General features: G+C 38.9%; 2 protein-coding genes across 5 annotated transcripts in view; both read left to right on the top strand.

Annotated features, from left to right (window-relative positions):
- agbl4 (AGBL carboxypeptidase 4) overlaps positions 1–23748 on the top strand; it is a 212241-nt gene that overhangs the window by 132446 nt on the left and 56047 nt on the right. Inside the window, exon 6 of the mRNA XM_077607305.1 lies at positions 7400–7439. Within this exon, the coding sequence (XP_077463431.1) occupies positions 7400–7439 (40 nt within the window). The remainder of the gene's footprint in view (positions 1–7399; positions 7440–23748) is intronic.
- Positions 16519–23748, top strand: part of bend5 (BEN domain containing 5) — a 39090-nt gene continuing 31860 nt past the window's right edge. For 2 of the 4 annotated variants that reach the window (XR_013301347.1, XM_077607315.1), the window contains exons 1-3: positions 16519–20816; positions 21667–21797; positions 22530–22998. Coding sequence is in view for 3 of the 4 variants with exons in the window: in XM_077607315.1 (XP_077463441.1) it covers positions 20633–20816; positions 21667–21797; positions 22530–22998 (784 nt within the window). In the remaining variant the exon portion in view is untranslated. The other 2 variants (XM_077607317.1, XM_077607316.1) reach the window with 2 other exon arrangements.

The raw sequence follows: 23748 nt of genomic DNA on the forward strand, positions 1-23748 counted from the left end.
TCGTAGTCGCTTTTATCAGAACCCTGACAAAATGCTTCCGGTTCTGTCATTTCTTAGCATTTTTAGACCTGCAAACAAAAGACAAATCAGCATCACATCAATTTAGTCACTATATTAACGATGAATCCTGATCAAACACATTTCGTAAAAATGACACCGCAGTTCTCCCAAGAAACCAAAATATAGTCCAATTCTGAAATAACCCAACTATAGTATTTGTTTTGGGATCATGTTTTAAGATCATAGACAAAATGTAATGTTATCTCATTGGCTGTTAAGCTAACCCAAGACTGTCAGTGGGATATTGATAACACGGCGCGTATTAGTAAGGCCAACTCCAAGGCCGCCCGAGCTGTAAAGCAAGGCCCCCAGGGGACATTTTGTTATAATCTGGTTGACAACGCTGCGCTATAGACCATAATCAGCCGCTGCACCAGTTATTGCCTTCAGTGTCGGAGTATTAAAAAGGAGACAAGTGGGGTGCCGTGGTCGTACAGCCTCGACCCGCGGGGTGACAGAAAGATGGAGGGAGGGCTTCTCTTGGCCAACTCACCTGCTTTTTCTAATTGGGCTTCATAAATGTGTGATGAATTCATGATGGAAATGAATCAGGCTTTAGTGTGATTTAGTATGAATACATGAATACCGCCTTCATCGATATTCGTGTGCCAGCATAAGCGACATGCATTATCTATGTAGACCCGCTTTTAACAGGAGCTGAAGAGAGGTCCATGGCCCCAGTGCAGGTGGCCATAGGTAGCCTCTGCCTCCGCTCCGGAGAAGGCGGCTCTCGGCTCTCACAAGGAATGAATCTTTCATTTGGTTTGTTGTATTTTTAACCAGGGGCTTCTTGGTCACGCAACAGCGAGCCCGGCTCTGCCACCCCTCTGCTGCCATCCACCCTTTCGTCTCAGCATCGACACCGATTTTCACTGACACTGACATGCGAGCGAAGACACGATAACATTTCTGTTGGCCGCTTGCCATTTTCCAGCACAAATGAGACCAAAAGTCCTTCTTCTCTCAACTTGAAGTGACATTTTCCAGCAGTCCACCAAATTGAAATACCCTATATGTACTCTGTATGGATTACATGTGATTGACATATGGAATTACCATCAGGCATTTTATACGCTACTAGTAATATGTTGGATTTTCGCATTAATGCATGTTAGCATGATTTTTTTTATTTTTTTTTGAAAGTGGTGAACGAAGTGAAATAAAATGAGGAAAATAGAGAGGGGAGATTTCTCCTTAGGTCTAAAATAAATCTTGTAAAACTTGTTTTTGCAGTTGATGGACTTACTTAGCACTAAGACTGGAGAGACTTCTCATTTGGAGGGCAATGCCACCTCAAGAGACCAATGTAACCAGTCAAATAAGACCAGGATAACAACTGCAGTCTTGTTAACAAAAAAAAGTAGAGTTTTAAGGTACTTTAAAGCTTTAAACACACCAAGCAATAGCAGACCTTGTCACTGGGAATCCAATAAGCTTTTAACAATTGGTGGGCCCACGCGCAATTAAAACGGGACGAGGGAATGAGCGATTGAGGAAAATAGCCTAATTGTCTTTTTTTTCCACTGTCACCTGGATACAACCAATATAGAAGCAAATATTTTCTTTAAATCTGGCCTAAATGTTATAAAAAATTTACACAGATAACGCGTGTATTTTACCGTTGAGCTGTAACTATAAGGCTGCCATCACAGTAGGTTCTACTGTGATGGAATATTCTACTGAGTAGAATATTGACTAATTGAACTTCAAGCCTTGTAAACATGTGCCATAATGATGCTTTTAGTGTTAATGTCGTTTTGGAGGCCCCGTAACTATGTTCCCCTTGCACTCCCAAATGAATGGCTACAGCCCTGGGTCCAACCGTTATTGCTGCTAGCTTGACATACACAAAACTGTGATTAGTGGCTTGTGGATGGATGAGGAGTGACCACTGTGACTTGCAGGACTCATTGCTGGTTGACACATGGACCATATGGTGCAGTCATTTACTCCACCAATTTTGCTAGTCATGTCTTTTTGTAAAAATGTACCAGACTGTGCCTCATGTTTCCCAACCAAGAGCTCTTTTTCCAAACCTCAAACTCCACGTACATATTCTACTTAAAATGGCTATAATTCCTGAATGTTAAAAACTCTACATTGGTACCTCTATTTACAAAATTAAAATTCTTTCATATCCTGAGACACGTTTTTTTTTCACGAGAACGCACTCGTAAACGGAACAAACAAATTTAAATTAACTTGGATTAATATATACAGACACTCAAACATACGTTTAATGTAACTTTACACAAAACTGAATTCTAATTTTGTTGTAATCTTTTGTTACCTTCGTTTTCCGGGTTGGCGGTTTGCCACGCCTCCACCCTCACGTTCGCTATCGATGGACTGTTTGCTGTTGTATTGCCTTCAAAATATTCCCAAAATGATGCACACAAATGTCCTCACAATAGGATAACGCACGACCACTTGCCAACGAGAAATAGTCTTTAAAGAACGATCGCGGGAGCTTCTTTCCTTAGAAAGAATAACAGGAAATACAATAGTTGAGCTTACCCACGTATTGATTGTGGGTAATGAAGTTTTATTCTGAGAAAGGTTGCCATTGCCTATGGGTGTCGTGTGCACGAGTGTACTTCATTACCCAGAAAGCCCTCTTTTTGCATGCGCGTTGCGCGTTTCCTGGTCTTAGGAGAAACTCGTCTGAATTAATCGTTCCGTGCTCGTAAATATTGTTATACACGAAAGATATGCAAAAAAGACCTGGCTTGGTCGCATCACGAAATTTTGATCGCATGACGGGCGAATTATTCGATCGAAATTTCCGCCGTAAGACGAGAATTTTGTATGACGAGCGGTCGTATGACGAGGTACCACTGTATTTATATTTGATTTTTTTTCAAGTGTTGCTTTAATTCAACCCCCCTCAAAACTCTACATAGTTCTGCATCAAACTGTTGGGCCACTATTGAATTTTGCCGTGTGCTGTCATGCCTATGACTTCATCACCGAAATGACTTCAGGGGGGCAGCTAGTTGAACCTTAAGAGCTTCTTAAGCCCATGAGCTCATCCTTACCTCATTCCTCCCCCTCTTTTGTTACCGAGAGAGGATGACTAAGACACGTACACACGCATAAGCTAAAATGGGAGCGGTAAAGTGCTGCAGATCACGTGAGCGTATGTGTGTGTCAGCTTGCATGACTGCAATTTTGTCACCGTAAACACTATTCTTCAGTATTTAGATTGGGAATCGATCTAAAAAAAGATGGACAATGACGCGTATATTTTTCACAACTGCCTTGAACTTTCCCTTCTCTCTTTTAGTGTGGGTGGTAAAACATGGGCGTAGTGCAGTAAACAATAAATAATATCAGTTATGTTAATAACAATAATACTACCTTCCTGCACAGTAACTTGAACGGTAAAGGTCACATCTTAATTTCCCTGTTTCAATAGTGCATGTTGTCACCCTGTGGCAGTGTGTAATCTGGCCATATTGACTTTAAATTAATTTGAAATGAGCTACAAAATTATGTCTCTCATCCCTCCTTTCACATTTCTGTGCAATAACCATCAGTAAATATGAAATCTTGTTTCTGGAAGAAAAGTTGGTATATTATTTGTTTGAGTAGATTAAGTTTGAATATTTAGCTATTCACAATTTAGGTGTTGCACTCATCATTATAATTATATATTAATGCTGGCACCACATATGAAAAGCTTCCATATTAACATGGCCCCACCGTTTGATCTTACTTGTACTGATTAAAAGATTTAAAAATTCATTTGGATTTGGTGATTGTCAAATTCAACCTAGATGGCTATTTTTTGAACCCCTGCCCTCTAAAAATAAACCAATGAATATGGAATAGTGACTATAGATAGAAGTAAGGCGAGAATCTGATAGCAGCATTCATACAGAATCCAAGCAGTTTGTCTTTTAGTCAGAATATCAATTTTCATTGGTTTTAACTCTCCTACAAAATTGCATCTTTCCACTTATGGAGGCACAAATCGAACTTTATCAGCCGCTGCATTAATAAACATCCAAGAATAGAAGCACTGCCCTGGGCTTGATTAGGTAAATAAATCAATGTTTTTTAGTACAACTGTAAAACATAAGAGCCCCAAAATACTTAAGAGAATTAATTGTGATTAATATAGCTTGATTCTATTCACAACAGTATATTCTCTTGTGAATATTTGGACAACGATTGCATTGTCATCATATTGTTTTTTACACTCTAATACTTTGCATTCAAAATTAAACAACCAAGACCTATGTTTAGACTTTTGGACATTAGAGTCTTTTAGACTGCACGAATCAGAATCGTTTGGTTTGGCCTCATGATTTCAAGTTACTCTCGCTTTCCTCCTCTTCTTTGTTACTGGAAACAGCTTGCTTCTTTCACATTTTATGGCGGAATTTACTTTTTGCTGAGAAAGCAAGCTATATGTGCTGAGAATAAGCAAAGTGTGTGTCATCCCAGCCCTGACCGTCACACTAGGTCATCGTCTGGAGACGGTCGGAGACCTTTCCACCCTTTACGTTTTTGTGTGCTCATGCGCTCATATGCCAAAGTTAGTTAAGCTTATGCAGAAATAGACACATTATCCTCTTATTCGGTTAGTTGATGTGTTTTAGTGAATACCCTGTAAATTTATTCAATAATAATTTGAGGTTTTTTTTTATTTGACTGTCATATTGTACTAAAAACTTTTTTAATAGGCACAATTGAAATGTTCAAGTTATGTTAGTATTTTCTTATGTCTAATATTTCTAACTCATATAGAGAACGCCATTAACTTGATAATATGTTGTGTATACATGAAAATGCATTTCACATTTATCTTGTTTTACTTATCTGGACTAAACTCCAAAGTAGTTTCAGTTTGCACATTTTTAGCCAGCAGAGGTTGCTAAAGAACCAAAGTGATCATCTCACTCTCCATAGAGTTTGACATTTAAAACATGATTCATCCATTTACCTTGAAACTTGGATATGCTTAGGCAGACCCCACCTCCAATCAAAGGCTGATGGGAAAGACTCCATCCAGGTCACTCATGCCTCTAATCAATAAGGTGATATCATAATTGGAAGATCAAATGAATAGAACGGTATATGTACATGAAATACTAACGGATGATACAAATACTTAAATATGCTGAAGAAGAAAAGGAGTTTTCAATCAATATTTTTTTCTAATTTGCATGTCTATCGTTACCTCATTTAAAATTCTTGTTAGGCTAATTGTCATTATTAACTCTACTTCACCATCAGTCCTAAGAGATTGTCCTCAAAGTTTTGTTTCTTGTTCTCATACTCACTATTGAATTGTTAGTTAGGGTTATAATTCCACCAAATTAATTTATGTTATCCAAAAAAAATCCACTTTTGAAAATCCCATCCTGTCTTGATCATATTATTTTTCATTGTGAATGCTGGTCTGAGGTAGGAAGATAAAAATAAAAACTCCAGCTCTGTTCCTGGCTGGAAAAAAAAATTGAATATTTTCTAAATATTCAAGAGTGGCTCCAAGAGGGAGAAATGTCCTAAATTATTTCTGTGACATAAATTTGGTCCTGGATATTTTAGTGTTATTAATTCCAGTGGGTCCATTTCTGCTCTGCTGGTAGTAGCAACAGTTTTTGGATTTGTGTGTGTTACTGTTAAAGTAGGACCCTGGTGGACAAAGTGTGTGATATCAGCCTCACTTGTATGGCTCATGTTGTCACAGTGACCTCTACTGCTTGCCTGCTTGGTCACCCAGCCAGCTTCCATGAGGCTCATCACCTCTCAAGCAGACTGCCGTGTCATCTTTGTTTCAAATACTCATACATATAACAAATGCTTCTATGCCTATATTTTATCCAAGTCTATTATGTAAAATAGACAGAGTTTGCTCAATACCACTACACCACTTACATGAAGGAGTAGGCGTGGACTTATCTGCACTTTTCAAAGATACCACCAGTTAAATAAGAGTGACCGATCCAATATACGACGACATGATCCAAGTTACAAAATCCACCAAAACGTCAATACATTTCCTGTGTCCGTTATTTTATTTTTTATTTCTTACAGCAACTCTCTTTTGACCGCCGTTTGTCATTTGAGTTCTTTATTCAAAATTAAAAATGATTTTTCCATACATTTAACTTTCCTAGTCGCTATTTTGCCATTCTGACCGTCATGTGCAACGTCCCCCTATGGTATATGCCATATGTCTCTCTTTGTAAGTGCTCCCACTAAATCCTAAATGAATGTTTATTCAGCCATTAGCATGTGCCACTTGACACGTTTATGCACGGCAAGAAGGGCTCTGAGTTTTCTATAAGAGTCTCTTTGCTTTTCCCTCCGAGCAACTGGTTAATGTGGCTGGATGTAAATGATGTGTGGCTTTGACCGTGACCTAGCCAATGCGACACACACATGCACACACACTTGCACATCCAGACCTCTCATCCATTCCTTGGATATCTTCTTTCCTGGGGGATTGTTGGTTCAAGAGGGCTGAGGTGGTGATTACTGCAGTGCTCCCTTGTCAAGTGTGTGTGGGTGGGTGTGTGGATGTGTGAGAAAGTGAGAGCTTCAAGATCAAGATTGGACTTTTTTTTTAGATCAATGATCAGTTCTGTTATATTTATTCCACCATACGCATAGCCAACTGATTAGTTGGCAGAATTTGAACAGTCACTCAAAAAGACTCTGGCGTTGATGGTTTTGAGTAGTTTATTACAAACTGAATACAGTTGAATGAGAGTGACACATTGTGCAGTACTTGCTAGCTCCATCTTATTATAGAATGGTAGATGCCATTGCTATCAGTTAAATACGAACAACTCAAAGTAATTAAAAAAAACATATGTAGAATTGAGGTCAAAGACTATGAAAAGCATGGAATATATTCAACTCAGATTGAATTTAAAACTGAGAACACCAAAAGAATCAAAAAACAACATTCCAACTATGTTGTACATTTTATTTTCTAACGCATTTTGACACAAATGCTAATTTCCCACATCATTTCTTGAGTCCACATTGGAAAAAACATTCCCTTTGTTTACAAAGTATTTCTGCATGTGAACACAAATTGCAACAACATCTAACAAGAAGCCTGCATTACTTAGTGAAAAATAAAGTTGAAACAAAAAGAATATAACAAAACTGACACAGGGATACAAAAAAAAAATAGTTTCAACCAGTGCACATTATTAAAATGTGGAGTTGTTGCATTTAAAATATCCCAAAAGCTACACTATAAAATATTGTTTCAGTCAGTGACCCTTAATCACTTGAAAATATTGTAATAGCTTGATTATCATGATTTGTAAAAATGTCTCCCATTTTAATCGCAGTTTTCTCTTTCTTTCAGCAACAACGACAGCTGGACCTGTTAACCATCACCAATCGTGGTAAGTCTTGCTTTTTCCATTATCTACGCTGTTGGAACCAGATTGCTTTGGGGCAGCTAGTTAGTAGCTCTACATTGCTAGTTATTTGACGAAACATGTGTTTTTGTATTGTTGCTGGCGTCACAATGTCGCACCTTTGTTGCTTGGGCAAAGGATGCGTCGATGTGGAGAGTGAGTGGAGCGGAAGTTTGCAAACTCTGAGAGGAGAACCAGATGGGCACGGCGGAGGGCTAGAGAGAGACCCATATGTCCAATGTATTTGGGAGATCTAATGTGCTTTGATTAGAATCACGCAGACGTGAGTCTCTTGCAGTGCAGGTTAATTTTGGAGGTTTACATTGCAGCTGTTCTTACAGACGGCAGCGATACTGATGCTGGTTGGTCTTCACAGCTTGATAGAGGGCAGCCATAGTGAGAGATGAGGCAGGAAGGAATGAGGGTGTGAGTAAAAGTTAAAAATACTCACTGTAACACCTCCTGCTGCCAAGTGACAAATTAAACATCCTGTCTATGGAATTACACTTTTTTTAAAGCATTTTTAAAGGTTGCCAGGTTGTGACGGAAATTACAAAGCAAATGTATGTTGAATTTTGTGGTGTGGTTTAAACAAGAAGCAAAAAATAAGTTGAAGATAAGTTTGTGGATGTTGATTTAAGGTTCTTTTTTCATCGGCAAGATTAAGCAGAGACTACTTGTGACTTCTAGGTTGAACTTGGTTTGAAACTGGCGGAAAAAGTTCCAGTTATTTGAAATATTACTTTCTAAACTTAGAATCACCCGTAGGGTATTTTTCTCTGTATGTTCTGCTGTCTGCAAAGGAATAAATTGGATCAGAATTTTTAGAGCAAGTCACTGAAGATGCACAGTATTGCTTTACTGAATGGAAAGTTGTAAAATAGAGGCAAAACACAGATCTGAACAGTCACTCAAAAAGACAAATAAACAGCAAAATCTATTCAGATCTGACCTCAGAGAATGCATTTTCTAGCTTAATGCGCATTGAATGTTGTTATTTTTTTTCTTATCTACCGTCTAATTCTAAGTTTAGAAACGAGCATAGCGCATCGATACCAATGCAGTCCCGTTGCCTGATAAGAAGTCTGAAAGCTATTGCAACAATGGCCGTTTCCATAACAAAGTACAAATGAGCCTTTCAATACTTGAGCAGCAACTACTTATATATTCGGTCTCATTGTTCATATTGTCATTTTATAAAAATAATGTTATAGGTTTCAGATGTATTTTCTTGACAAAGGGTTTCGAGTTTTTTATTGTTCTACTGGTCGGGTGGAGGGAGCGTTAAAAGTGACAACTGACTAAGGCTGATAAAATAAAACGATAAAATAAAAACTTTGTGCCAAAAGGGCATCCTATCGGACTTTGACACTGTGCCACCAGACTTCATCGGCCTAAGATTTATCTTCTGTACTGTAGATAGCATTACATACTCCCCCTTTTATCTAGATTGAGCAATATCATGTCATTAATGCTGAGCCATTAATCAAATGTAAATGTATATATATATATATATATATATATATGTATGTGTGTGTATATGTATATGTATGTATATGTATATATATATGTATATATATGTATATATATGTATATATATGTATATATATATATATATATATATATATATATATATATATATATATATATATATATATATATATATATATATATATATAATGTTGGCAGTAAACTATACAATGCTCCATACAAGGTTTTTTTAAAATCTTTAAATATTTTAAAACACATTTGCTGTTTTCATTTGCAAAACATGCAATTATCAAGTATCATGACTCCGAATAAGTGGCAAAAAGTCCATTCATTTTTATTTTTTTGTAATATTTGTGCTCATCACGGGTGGACCCGAGTTATGTCAGCTGACTTTTGCACCAAAGGCATAATACGAACTATACTGGTTGCCACCCAATCACAATGACAATGATCTCATGGTGTCACATTGGTGTTGGCCCACCTCATTTACTATCATTGTCACGCTGTCTCATCGACAGCAGGAAAGAATCACTGGGGTCTAACAAACATTATTACCCCAGTGGCTGACGTGTTCTTTCATTGTGTTCATTTCTGTAGCTGCTTAACGTTATTTCACGTCATTGACTTGAACTGGATATCCAAGCTTTGTGTACATAGCGTCCGAGGGTGAAAATGCCACACGCCGCCACATCTATCTTGTCTACCTTCTCAGTGTTATTTCCCGATCTCACGTGGGCAGCACCCACACAGAGACCCACTCAAACCTCTCTCGACCCTCCTTAATTGGACACTTGAGCGGCACGCCGCCGCATCTGGCTCCTGTTGAACACAGCCTGACATTTCAGACTGCTGACCTTTCCAGCCCCGCCACAACTAAATAATGATTAGTCCCGGCAACGCTTTTTACCACAGCAACAGCAACACAAATTAACTGCCACCGCACACGCATTCACACGGAACCAGACCAGAAAAAACACCTGAATGCTTTGTCTTCTCAGAGTGAGAAAATGGGGTGCGGGCATTGATTTGAGAGGCCATTGTCATTCTTTTGGCCCATCGATTAGATTGTCCTTTTCCATATGTGCAGTCGGCGCACCATAATGTGTTGTTGTAAATCAACTCGGCTCGCTGCTCTTTAGTTTCTCCTTTCGCCTTTTATGCGCTTTCAGCATTACGGCGAGGAAAAAAGGTCAATCATATTCATGAAATCCGGGCAGGTTTGAGAGGACGCTGGCACATGAATGCAGTACGTCTGCATCCAACGCGATGACGGGCATTCCCTAAATGTTTTGTGCTATTCCGCTGTCACGGTGAAACAGAAATTGAATGCAGCTGAAGAAGCCTTTATTACCGCAGAAATGGGAAAAATTACGTTTTTTTTTAGTAGCTTTAAAGTGCATATTAGCAGCAAACAAGAAGATTATTAAACAAATGTGCCAAAAATATACATTAGTAGAGAAAAGCGTTGTATGTAGGAACTTTACATGAATAATAAATGCTATATATGTGAATGTGCAAACTTCATGAATAAATGGATAGATCTCCAAAAGTGAATGCGAAAGTAGGCCGTATTATAGTGAACTTTAAGAAAAAAAAAACAATTTATCATAAATAGTCTCTATATAAGCAGTTGGTAATGGAATGAACATCAACGGTCAATATGCATGTGAAAAATACTTTACATATGCAGATGTGAATGTTAGCTGCAAAGTAGAAGAGAAAAATAGGCACTAAAATTGTATGTGATGAAAATGCATGGACCAACAGTGTATGCGGTTGTAAACTAGTTGTTTTAAGTATTAGCCACGACTATTTCATGAATAAGTAACATGTTAACAATTGTGTACAGGCAATTGAGACTGGCGTTAGTTGTAAATGTCATTTGTTTCCTCACTTTGCATTTTGAGCCAAAGGCATTGTGCACTCTTCCACTGAGGTTGCTTACCTTTGTATCCAGCCCAGTGCTGATATTCAATGTTTCACATTACTTTTGTCTAACAGAGAGAATGAGAATAATACAGTTCAACCCGGACCTTGTATTTGCCACACGATTGGAAACTCAATCACTTTAGCTGTATTGTTCCCATGGAAACAGCATTCAGTGACAAATTGCAATTTCAAAGTGGGTCACGACGGCCCCGACGGAAGTACGGCGTTTGCAAGATGCGACAAAACAAGTAGATTTTGTTGCAGAAATTAATGCAAAATTTGCCCGTAGTAATATTAATTTGAAAAGATGAACATCAGAATATGTATAAATTGATGCATTGGCTTTCGAATTATATACCTACCACAAAAAAAGATCAAGTTAACATTTTTGATAGATGAACACGTTTTAAAAGGTGTTATGATGTGCAAATTATAAGTTTTTTTTATTTTACCCTTACAAAAAGTGTATTCCTGTTAAAATGAATTGGGACGTCAACCGCTGTCAATGGCACTAAAAATGAGTATTCACAGCCAATTCTCCCAGTTTTAATTCATTTTATTCTAAAAAAAGTACATAAATATTGTTGTATATTTGTTACCAACTTAAATAGTGCCTTATTATAATTTTTTGTAATGACCATGAAAATGGTCAACAGTTGTCCCGAGTACGCCTTATAATTGCTTCTGATTGGCCCTGCAGTCTATGAACGAGTAAAAAACAACAACAAAAAGCACTTTATATCTGACTGTGTATAGTTCCATGTCGCTGTCCTCACGCTTCGTGGTGCATTTAGCAAATTGTGCCCACTGAATTCTGTCATAGTTTTGTTGAAGCCTGCCTCCCTCTCAAGCCTTCAAATGGAGACAGATTAGTTATTGCTTTTTGTGGCAGCCATTACTGTCTGACTTTGAAGGAAACTTTTTTGTTGTTGTTTTTCTGGCTTTGACCGCTGCCTTTCTACATTTATTCTTTATTATTTTTGCTACACCGTCACAAAGTTGCAAAACTTTCTAACACATTCCCAGTATTTGTTGGGAGCGATCATAATGAGCTCCCGGGCCCCTTTTTAGAATTCAAACTAGAGTTTGAACTGCAGTCTTCTTCAATTGGTTCCTGTGGTGCCGTATTCCTTTAATTAGAAACAATAAAAGTAGCGGTAACGCAGCAAAAACACTGCAGCTTTTGCTGTGGATGTAAAAATAGGAAGAACATACTGTGCGCAATCTTCTGCTGGGTGTACATAGAGACCTGAGCTGATAGAAATCTTTTTGGGGGGGCGCTTGAATTTCCGCTTGGAAGAGTCGGCTTTTAAGCTGGCAAGCTGAAGAGATTTGTTTTCACAGAGGCACCTGAAAGGAGGTGCAACAGCAACACTAAGGGGAGAAAAAAGGGAAATGTGGATTTTAAAAATCATGCTTTTGTTTATATGCTGAACTGAGAAAAGAGTTTCTCTTTTTATTGGTCTAATTGCGGATCTGGACTATGTGAATTTGCCAATTTTATCGCACTCCTTTTCACCACGTGATGCCACGCTTCCATTTTGTTGCAGTGTAAAAATCACATAAAGAAGGGAATGGCTGCTGATGGGAGAGAGGGAGGAGGGGGTGGTGGGGTGGGGTGAGGTGGGGGGCACTTGCTGCCGCCGCTTCATATTGAGCAGTTTGTTTTATTGAATGCTTCTCCGCAGCATGGCTAAATAAGCAGCGGCATGCTAATGAACGGTGGGACCTGGTTGCTAATGTAGCACACAAAGAGTGCGGTTGGTAAGAAGATGTGGCCCCCGGCTTCATGTTGAAATTATTCGTCATCAAACAATTATTTCCAGACCAATCTCCACACCCAAATGTTCCGAGTAAATATGGTAATTTCACGCCACGTACACAGTGGAATATGTGCTTCTGGTTGCTGCATGTGGGAACGGGAAGGAACTGAGAATGTTGCCTGTCCTCTTTGGCCAAGAGAGGGGGGGGATATGACCTAGGCAGTAAATAGGCTGGAGACTCCGAGATGATTTCTTTGTCACCAGTAGAGCCACCAGTGTTGCCGAGCACTGCCATAGAGCAAATCCTCCCACAGAGCACTGATTGGATTTTTGTTCCGTGGAGCCTTTTGTGTTCATAGCGTAGGGACCAGATAATAGGGGTTGATGCCATTCTGTCTCCCTGTTATAGCTGTTGGATTGAGTTCTCGGACTGTGTGTGTGTGTGTGCGTGTATTTGTGATACCATCCCTCTCTAAACAGCTGAGATAACGTAGCCATTCACAAACTACATATTGAATGTCTGGGCCAATGTGCTAACGTTTCCATTATTACTAATGTCACGGCAAAATAAAATGTTAATGTAACAATCTGCCACTCAGTTGAAGCCTCGTGGGAATATTCAATGTCACAAACAGTGCAGAGCTCACCTTGCCAGCAGATACAATCCACCCCTGTCAAGGTCGTCGTCATCTTATTTTGACGTTCACTTATGGTCTACGCGTGCCCACTGGCTAGGTATTGTAGAGTGCTGTGTATATAAATAAAAAAAAGATGAATTATTAATTTCCATAGGGAAATTCCAAATTTAATTGCCCTGTTTTCTCTCTCGGGGTCAGCCGTCAGGTGCAGGAGCATTCCTTTAAATCTGGGGAAAAGCGCCACTCAGCTGTCTCGTACGTGACTTTGTAGTGACCTCTAATAAAGACGGAGGAACCGAACAGAGATTTTTTTGCAGGACGCTGACTGCTAATGACAGTTAAATGGTTTCGTTGAACTCTGCTTTCATTAGCCCTGAAGAAACGAGGATACTAGTGGAGCAAGAAAATGGTCACACAGAAGTCTGTTTAATTAGTCATTAGTTAAGTTGATTGTTTGTTCAGTTGTAATGCAGACAAGTGTCAAGCCAAATGAGATACTTAGTGACATTTCGTGCATGACAATACACCGCTTTTTTATAGAAAAAAAATGTTCCAACGATAAATTTGGATAAACTCCACTCTTATAGTTTCCTGGATAATAAAGTAATGTGAATATTGTTGAGAAATTATACCACGCCAAGTATTTGTCACATTTTCAGTCTTTATTTTTGCATGGTTTCCCGATTATATATTACATATCATTGCAAAATAATACATATCAAACAAAGCTAACCCTAGTAAATCTAAAATGCAGATTTAAAGTGGTGATTATAGTGATGAAAGGGCGACCATTCTGAGCTTTCTAGCCTTTTGTGGGGAAAATTAGTTTTTTAATCATGTCATGTAATGTTTAATCATCAATTTACTATGGTTTATCGCATATTTGAGACAGCTGATTTTGTTCAATCATAAAATCACTCCAACTCACGCTGGCAAAATGAAGACAGACAGAAAGAAATTCAGGACAACATCTAGATAACTTTGAAACAGATAGGATAGAAAAAGAAAATTAACCAATAAAATGTAAATTGACTCACACTTGTATCACGGTTTTCCACCGTCAAGGCAGTTTAAACCGCTTTGATGCTATATCCTCATTTAACTGCGGGCTGAAGCAGTATCTTGTTCCAGCATGGTCACCAAGGTGTGGAATTGAACCCACAAGCTTGGGGTGTGGGAACGATAACTCTACCATTGAGCCTTGACACAATTTAGTTGAACGGTTTTTAAATACAAACTAATGCAACAATCCTGGACCAACCAAGTATTTTTTAGCACATTTTGAGGTGACAACTGCAATCAAACTGAAGTGGTTGCTACATCTCTTAGTGAATATTTTGCCTCACTCTACATCAGCAAACTGCACTTTTTCTCTCAGATTTGAAGGGTTCTTTCTTCAATAGGTTTTAGATAAAGCCACTTCAGTGTAGTCAAATGTTTTGTTTTTAGCCATTCTTGGATGATTTTTCAACAGAGGTGTAATCACCCTTGAGAACGTGTAAATCATAAAGTGTCTTAGAATCTCTTAGCATATAGTTTGTGTTTGATATGAGTCAAATATAGTTTCAGAATATTTTTCATCTGCTAATTTTAGTAGAAAAAAATACTTTCCTGAGTATAATGGTAGCAGCATTAAGGATTATATTGCAAAATTTGCGAAAACTATACCACGGTTCACAAGATGGATCAGTTTGAGTGTCTGAGTGGTCACTTTTTAAGTGAACAACTCGTTTTTTGACACAATGTCCCGAAACATGCCCTTCTTTATACCTAAGCATCGCTCTCGCCACCATCCCTGGAAACCCCCGCCCGCCAAATACGGTGCGAGTGCTGGATTGGCCTGGGTTTTAGCTGGCATTATCTGTCAGACGCTGTGCACCTGTGAGCCGGGTGGCATGACGGGCGGCCGCTGGTTGTTCAGCCAATCCCAGCGGCTCCCTGCTGTCAGTTAGAATGGCAATAAAAGTTCTGTCTGACAGCAGCCCTAGAGGAAAGGCTTAGAGAGGCAAAGACGCTGATGGGGGGTGGGTGAGGGAGTTAGGGGGTAAGGGTAGGAATGCCATTAGGATGAGCTATATTCTCGCAGACTAAACCTTGCCCACCAGCTATCGTGTGTTGAGGCACTCCCCTTCCTGCAGCACATGACTGCAATCGACTGATTACACTTGTAAGACACCGGATTGGTGCAAAGGTGTCGTCTTGTTTGCCTGGTTTGAAATCCTGCAGTAGCCAATGGGGCCCTTTGTGGAACAGTTTGGATACGGGTGGTCTTGCCTTTTGCTGAAAGTCTGCGTTTTTGTTTTTTTAACTTATTTGTGCAACCTGACAGGTACATTTATTTTTTCAAAAAGATTTGATATACGAAATAGCATTTCACTGACCTCGGTTGTCTTCAATTTGAAAGGATCCGCAGTGTTTGTTCAACTACTGCATGACCGAATTTGACCACACGCTGTATAAATACCAATTTTGTGAGTCCACTATCTACTTAGTAGAAAATAACACTGCGCTGACAGCGGCAAAATCAATACAGGGCCGCAGCAGGAACTAGAGCGGCCCTAATGAACCGAATTGACTGGCGCTGAAATATGATGAGTATTTCTTTGGTCGGTCTTTATGTTCCTTATGAAAAAGATCAATGTCTCCCGGACAGATCACTGCCTATCCGCGCCAAGACACGGTTGGCGTTGATACCCTTTTAAATAGTTAATGAAGCATTTATTTACAGTTAGGTCGGTGGGCCGTTGTGCGGCCCCCGTTCACTCAGTTGTCTCTTTTCAGGCCTCTCCAGCATAGCTTGCTGATTCTATGACACTAAGCTGTTCATTTCATGGGCTATCACCTTTTAAATTGGTGAATGCTGCCGTCACGCTTGATTAGAAATTCCTGTGGATCTAATTATGAGGCATAATAAGCCTTCAGCAATAGTAGGAAAATGGCATTCTTCCAGAGTGTAAACAATGATTATTGATCGAGGAATAATGGGGCCTGAGAAAAATGCTTCTTCAAAACATCAATGCAACTGATACTTTCTAAATAAAATGATCTTTACTCAAAGTTACATGAAAGGCACAACTCTTCAAACTGTACCGTGAGGTTGGGAATTGAGCTTGAGGACTTTTGCAATAATTGACTTTTAACTCATTGCCTGCAACTGAATAGATAGACGTTATTTACTCACAAGTACGCACTGAATATAGCAAAAGTTAGCACTAAAAGGAAAAAGAGTGGCATAAATTCACTGTCTTGCTTGAAATGTTTCTTGTCGCCTCCTTGATCTAAGCAGATTTTGATGAATACATTTTTTTTCTTCCTGGGATGAATAAGGAAATTACTTCTTTTGGTTGCTTCGGTGTTTGTATTGTCAAACAACTCTAAATGAGTCTCGATCGATCAATCCTGATACTCTAAAACAGTGGGTAATTTGAAGAAACCTACTAAGAAAACGGCTGACAGTAAATGAATGAATTGCTCTTTTTTCCCCCCTAAACTTCCCTCAATCAGTGCCCTGTCTGACGCTGAAGTAAACCAAAGCAGAAAACTGATTAGGCAATGACTCATGTCAAAAACGACTAAATTGGCTCATTTGAAAATCAAGGCACAGTTTTATTAAAAATCCAAATTCATTGCTACCTGGATATTAGTGTAATCATCACTAACACCCACGGTTTACAATAGGAAGGAGTTTTTACAAGTCTGCGTGTGGCCTGATCAGGTGCCGCCGTAGGTTCCGTTTGCGTGCAGCTGCTCGGGTCATAGATCGACGCCGCCAATCGTCATCACGCACACACCTGGACCAGCATCTGTCCATCCTGTAGAGCTGCAGATTGGGACAGGTGCTGCTTCTAAGCTAGTTGTCTGCGTGCTGTTAAATTCATTTACACACCCCTGAGTGCAAGCCACTTTTTCCACCCAAATTTGTATGACCTCTGTTTGTTTCCGCGTACTTTTTCACGCACACAACAGCTCAATAACATTCAGGAGTCATTTATTTAATCTTGACGTCCATCTGTCCATGCGTCGGTCGGTTGGAACTCGTTGTGATTCCGAGAGCGATGCGGCAAGGATGACGTGTGTTGCCGCAGTCTAATTCCATCATCGGCATCATTACTGTTATTATCCCGTGTCTCCCTTTAATGCAGGCTAATGGATGACCAATTAAGATAGATGAGCCTGGCAGTGTGGAGTTAATAGCTAGGACATGATGTCTGGCTTCTATCCTGACTCCCGTAGTCTTTTTACAGCTCAACTGGCCCTATTGATTATAGCCCAAAAATATTATCATTATTATTGTGGTCCCGTGCTAATATTATGCAGTTGCTTTCACAGTCATGAGACATTAGGTGGTTAGTAAGCGGTCTTCTGAGTGAAATTCAAGTATTTTCACGGTCCCAATGGCAATCATTTGCCTTAATTGTTGCTGTAAATACCATTAAAATTATCCATTACGAGTAATACAATACTACTTTGTTATTGTGGATGTTTATGTATCCAAGTTTTGAAACACAAGAGTTGCTTGTGAATTCGGTTATCTCAGAGTCATTGATGAGGATAGACGTCCAATCAGGAGGCTTTTGTCATCCTTTTTGCTCTGAATTTAAACCATACAGTTTATTTCCATGTTCATTTTCTTGTAAAAAAAATATATAGTTCAGAAATAAATTCCAAATACTTAAAAGTAGGGAGTTACTTTTCAATCACCATGTACATTGTTTAGTACGTATTTGCTATGTTGACATCGGAAAGTGCAAATAAGAAATATAATGAGCGTCTACTTAGAGTATTTAGGGATGTAAATTGCAAATTTATTAGACCACTGATGATTAGACAAATTAAGATGGATAAAATTACACCACTAATGAAGGTAGTCATTTTGTTATGTTATTAATACACATTTGGAGCACAGGAATGTGTTTAAATGGGTATTAATAACATCACGAGGAAGGCAGGCAATCTGGAATACTCACTTTTGATTGGTTAAAACAGTATTGGCATTTATCGAATGGCTACCACCACTTACAATTGCAACTTCCTGGAAATACTGGCTTTTATGTTTTACTCCACGATTACACATCAGAAACATGCAATTCTGAGTTTTTTTTACTTCCTCAAACAAGGTTGTTTCCGCTGCGGTACACAAGATAAAGGTGTTGCCTTTCCTGTTAATTTCTCAAGGAACACTGCATGAATCGGAATGAAAACAGGCAAATGCAGGAACTGTCCTATTTTTGCTGCTACTCGAAATGATGATTGTTTGGCCTTGGCAGAGGTCTGCGCTTGGCTGAGTGCCATTCTTCTCTTAGTGTTTGTGTGCCACTTGAAAAGAGCACCTTATTTATTAAAACTGTTTGAACTGCTTTTGAGCAATAAAATCATGCTCACGTGTTCTCCAGCTATGAATGCGTGTTGACTTGTTTATAGATATTTACTTTTGTAAAGTACATAACAAACATGTCTATTGCATTTTCATAATTCATCTTCTACCAAAGCAAAAACACAAGTGATATTATGTAACATTTGCCTTCAGTGGTTGACATGGATTTAAGACATCATCCAAACAAAGATATTGTTTTATTGTGTCTCCAGGAGGTTGTCTTTTATCTTTGATGCACCCAAATGGACCCTGAAATGTATTTATATTGGAGAAAGTGCTTTTGTATTGTATTAATCTCCCCGGGCAGTGGAAATAATATGACGTGAACCATTTTTTTTTTAAATGCCCCTTGCCCTCTTTGCCTATTTAAAAGCAGACACAGTAGTCTTGTGTTGACAGGTCCAGAAGCCTTGAGGACAATACAGAACACAAGTTTAGATTACCAGTAATCTTCTATTCTTTTTGCAAGCAGGGTGCATAAATCTCTTTTTTCCACTCGTTTTCCTATTATAGCTTTTGAACTTCTGATCAAGGGGGGGTGTGAGGGGCTGAACTATTGGCTATGCTTTCGGTCACAGAAAATTAAAATGTCACACATTAGAACACTGCTGAGTGTTTAGCTCAATGACTCCTGCAGTCAAATATGAACTCATAAGAAGCTCGTTTAAAGACAAAATTATCAATCTCACACTACTCAGATAATAAGTGCTACTCAAATAATATGTTATATTTCCCCGAGTACGGGCTGAATAAAGCTTCATTTAATCTAATCTAATGCAATGGGCAAATACCATGTATATGTTACAAAAAATAGCCCAAAAGGGACTGCTTGAAATTTGCAAATAATATAAAAGCGAAGACACAAAGGCACCAGAAAATAACTATGTGGAATTATGTCAATTAAAGTAGCTGAAGTGAAACAAAATTGTTTTTGTTTAATAGCCATTCCGATACTGGGCATCGTATTTTCGCTCAGATGAGCCCACTGGGATATAGGTCAATAAAATTTGAGCAGACATGTAATCATCAATATTGTTATTGATACTTTATGAAATTTTAGCTAGAAGGCAGATGTGTACAAAAGTTAGCTGTCAAATGTTTTCGTTTCACAAAGAAAACACTGGAAATCGAAATGAAACAGTTATCAACATAGAACTTTTGTCAGGATTCTTTAGATTCTTTAGATTTACCATATACAGATTCACACTTGGGCTGGTGTATGGACTGATGTGTAGAAAAGTGAAATATTTAATTTGTCTCCGCAGGTGGTCACTTTTTTAAACATTATAATATTTCTGCAAGTTGATCTTTGCATGGGTCAACCCCTTAGCTCGATCGTCAGTTATCATATTCACAGAAAATGAAAGATTATAATCCCTTCTTTCATCTGCAGAAAAAAAGGAAAATGAATTGTTTCTACTATATAACTTTTTTATTAATCGGCTGTGGACCGTTGGTTGGTTCCCACCAACTCATCATCTTGGGGCCTCAAAATATGGATCAGCATTTTGTGAAAGCACATTTCCAGTTCTGCAGGATCTTTGATGAATACTTCAAACACCTGAACAGTACAGTCATTCTATAAAACAGACAAAAACATGTGTTTTTAAACACAAACAGGAGGGCCAGAGTCCGTTTTTTAAACCCCTGACTCATTGGTGAGCCAGATGTCCAAACTACTGGTTCCATATTGCAAACTACAAAATATAACAAGAAAAGAAGTAATGAAAATGTTGTGGGACAAAGTAATCTCTCTTAAAATTAGATAGGGGTTTGGGCAATTTATTATTTTTGGGGGCATTACATTTATCAAGGAATTGTTTTTCTATTAGTTATGCCTTGATACTGCTGATGTGGACCAGACAAAAGCAAACGAGCGCCGACATGATTCACAACCTTCCCTATGTGTATATTTTTTATACTTTGTGAACGTGTAAAGCACCTCAGCCTTATCAAAGGTGCGCAGACGAGGAACATAAAATAATGTATGCTTTTGTTCGATTCTTTGAAGACGATATGTGTTGCGCGTTGCCCGTTTCTAACATCCAAGATTTCAGCCCCAAACACGGATCCGATTTCGATCATCAGAAGGTGTATGTGGCTCGCAAGGCTCGAGAGAATGGCAGCGCAGGCCAGCCGTGCGAGGCTCACATTCTTGCCCTTGCAGGTAAGTTGCTCCTGTTTTCTCTTTCAAATCTCATTTCCCCCTTAATGCCGCGGATGCGCGTCCAAACACGGAAATGCGTTAAGTTATTTCGTCGGAGATCCAAAAGCTCAGCTGACATCCGATAGCCGCATTGACGCCCTGGCTATCTTGACATATTAGCCAGGTACGCTAAAAGGAACTTTGCGATGAGTGATTTAACATGTTAATAAACATGTAGTAAAGGCTACTGTTGTCTTCACGTGTCACGTTAGCTAGGGACGTCGTTTGTTTACAGTACGAAGCTAATGCTTGTTAGCTCATCGCTGTATACGGCAGTTGTTAGCATGCTACAGTTAGCTGTCTGCAAGCGTAGTGCTGTCATGACATGGGCATGAAGCGACGATCACGCGTTTTTATGAGCAATGCCGATGTTGATGCGGGAAAAGGTGTGTTTTCCATGTTTTGATTTTGAATTTATGTCACAAAAAAGATGCGATGTTGTGGTGACTTTCCAGGCAAGCCCACAGACAGCATGTCAATAACGTGACAGGGCATTTTTGCTTTTGTTTTACTTGTTAAACGTCGTACCTGTCACTTGTAATTGTTGACAGGCTATGTTTAGTTTTACTCACGACGTCGGTAATCCCCGTTTGTTATCTGTCTGGGCTGTGACATCTATCCAGCTAACGTCTTGCCGGTGTGTTATTGCGGTTAAAAGCGACACTTGCGTCTCTGTAAAGATTAAATGTTCTTTTTTTTCGTCACTACGTGCTTCAGTAAATGTGATCTTGTAGGAAGATGAATAGTTTGCATTCCATAGAGAAAAGAGGCTTGATGAGTTTGTCTTGATTTTTATTTTATTTTTTTGCAGATACTGTAGATGAGTTTGAAAACTTGATAATGCAAAAGAAGATGAAAATTCCCAAGATGTCAATCAAGAATTCAGGAAATTCAATTGAAAACAGTTATGGACAGGAGAGGATGCCTCTCAGGCATAAAAAGGTAGGAACTAATGGATGGATGGTAAATATGCATGGCAAATAATTACAAGATCAAAGTATGCATTTTAATGCAATTATATCAATCAAATGATACAGCAAAATTATGATATACTTGGCTTGGTATATTTCAACATTTTCTATTTCCAGTTTGGTCTGAACTAGACCAAACAATAATATCAGAAAAATATTAGCTATGTTGCATTGCTTTTATAAACTATTGTAAACATACTCCAAAACTAACTACAAAAGTCTTTCAATATAAGGTTGAATGTGATCTGAGTTTTTATAAAATATGATAAAACAAAATTTAAAACGAGGGATGACCATAAGATGTTTGTGTACAGTGGGTGTATATGAATACCCCAAATCCCTCACACTATTTTTACCATATGGTGGATTAACACAAATTCCAGCACTCTGGACAGATGCCCTTTCACGGACAAATCCTCTGAGCGGCTCATCAGGAACTCTTTGACTCCTCTTTAGTTCTTTGTGTGATTCCCACAGTCATCAAAAACATTTGCCCCACAGTGTACATGGTTTTCCACCTTACCAAGATTAAACTCTTTTGGTTAACTCACCTTTGTTATTACACAATATGACCATCAGTGGGGCAAATATTTGGAGGTCTTTGCTATTGTTGCTTAGATCTAAATACGAGCATTGCACATTTTAGAAAATATACCAAACAATATCTGTGCAGACCTAAATTGTCAGGTGTTCTTCTCTAAAGGCCCTATCTCAGGACCATGGACGCCCCAATTCAAACTCCTCCAAAAGTTTGGCAGCAGTTGTTGCTCGCTTAGAAAGAAACGCAGCCAACTCCTGTATGGAAGGTGAAGAGGATCTAGATGAGGAGCGACTGGCTGAAGAAGGAGATGATGCGGATGACGAAGACGAAGATATGGAAGCAGAACAGCAAGAGCACCATATTTTCCACCAACAGCAGCAGCATCTCGAGGTGGACACTGATGTAGCTGCCGCAGTGGTTCCTCGCGTTCTTTACGAGGAGCTCGTTGTCAGCTACAGACAACAGGAGGAGGAAATGAGGAGGCTGCAGCAGGAGCTGGAAAAGACCCGTCGGCAGCTCATGCAGCAGACTAAGAAACTCAAGGAATATGGCAGCCTTCTGACTGAAGTCAAAGAACTCAGGGACTTCAATCGACGGCTGCAGGATGTGCTTCTGATGAGGCTTGGCAGCGGTAAGGCACCAGGAGCACACACAAATTTACACGTCAATTACTTGATCTGTATAAAAGATGATCCTGCTAGCATCACTGTATTTCGTGATTAGCATTTCTGTTTTTGCACAACACCTTGATTTTATTTTTTCCACTTTCACTGAGGTGAATTCTAGTTTTACCGCTTAAGGTAAGGTTTCTATCTTGCAACTCTACCTCACAGTCCTGAAATTTGAAGATGAGAGATTGTTTTCACATGTACTTTGCAGCATATTCTTGCCAGAAATTCCTTTAGCTCCATCAATGTTGTTCTCAGCCTCTTGCCAGTCTTCCTGGCCAGTCTTTTCAACACCTTTGGAAGGATATCCAGTTCTTGGTAATGTCACTACTGTGTCACATTTTCTCCTCCTGATGCTGACTCTATTATATCTGTTCCATCAGCTAGTCTTTAGGATATTGCTTTGCTGAATACTATTCACATTCTTTTACTACCCTATCATTCACATGATTTTTTTTACACCATTAATATATAATTAATGTTTAGGGTTTTTTTACAAGCATGATCATAGAATAATCCAAATTCAAAAGTCCAGCACATTGTAATCATATAGCGATTCATATGCATTGCATTTGCACAAATGAATGTATAAAAGACAGGCATCACACATTTTTTCACTATGACACTCCTACGAAGAAAAGTGAATGTTGTTTTAATGTGCTTTGCGAGATAATGTTTTGGAGAGTGACAAAGTGTAATAATTCATAAGCAAG

The sequence above is a fragment of the Stigmatopora argus genome, chromosome 8 (assembly GCF_051989625.1).
Source record: "Stigmatopora argus isolate UIUO_Sarg chromosome 8, RoL_Sarg_1.0, whole genome shotgun sequence".
Classification (NCBI taxonomy): domain Eukaryota; kingdom Metazoa; phylum Chordata; class Actinopteri; order Syngnathiformes; family Syngnathidae; genus Stigmatopora; species Stigmatopora argus.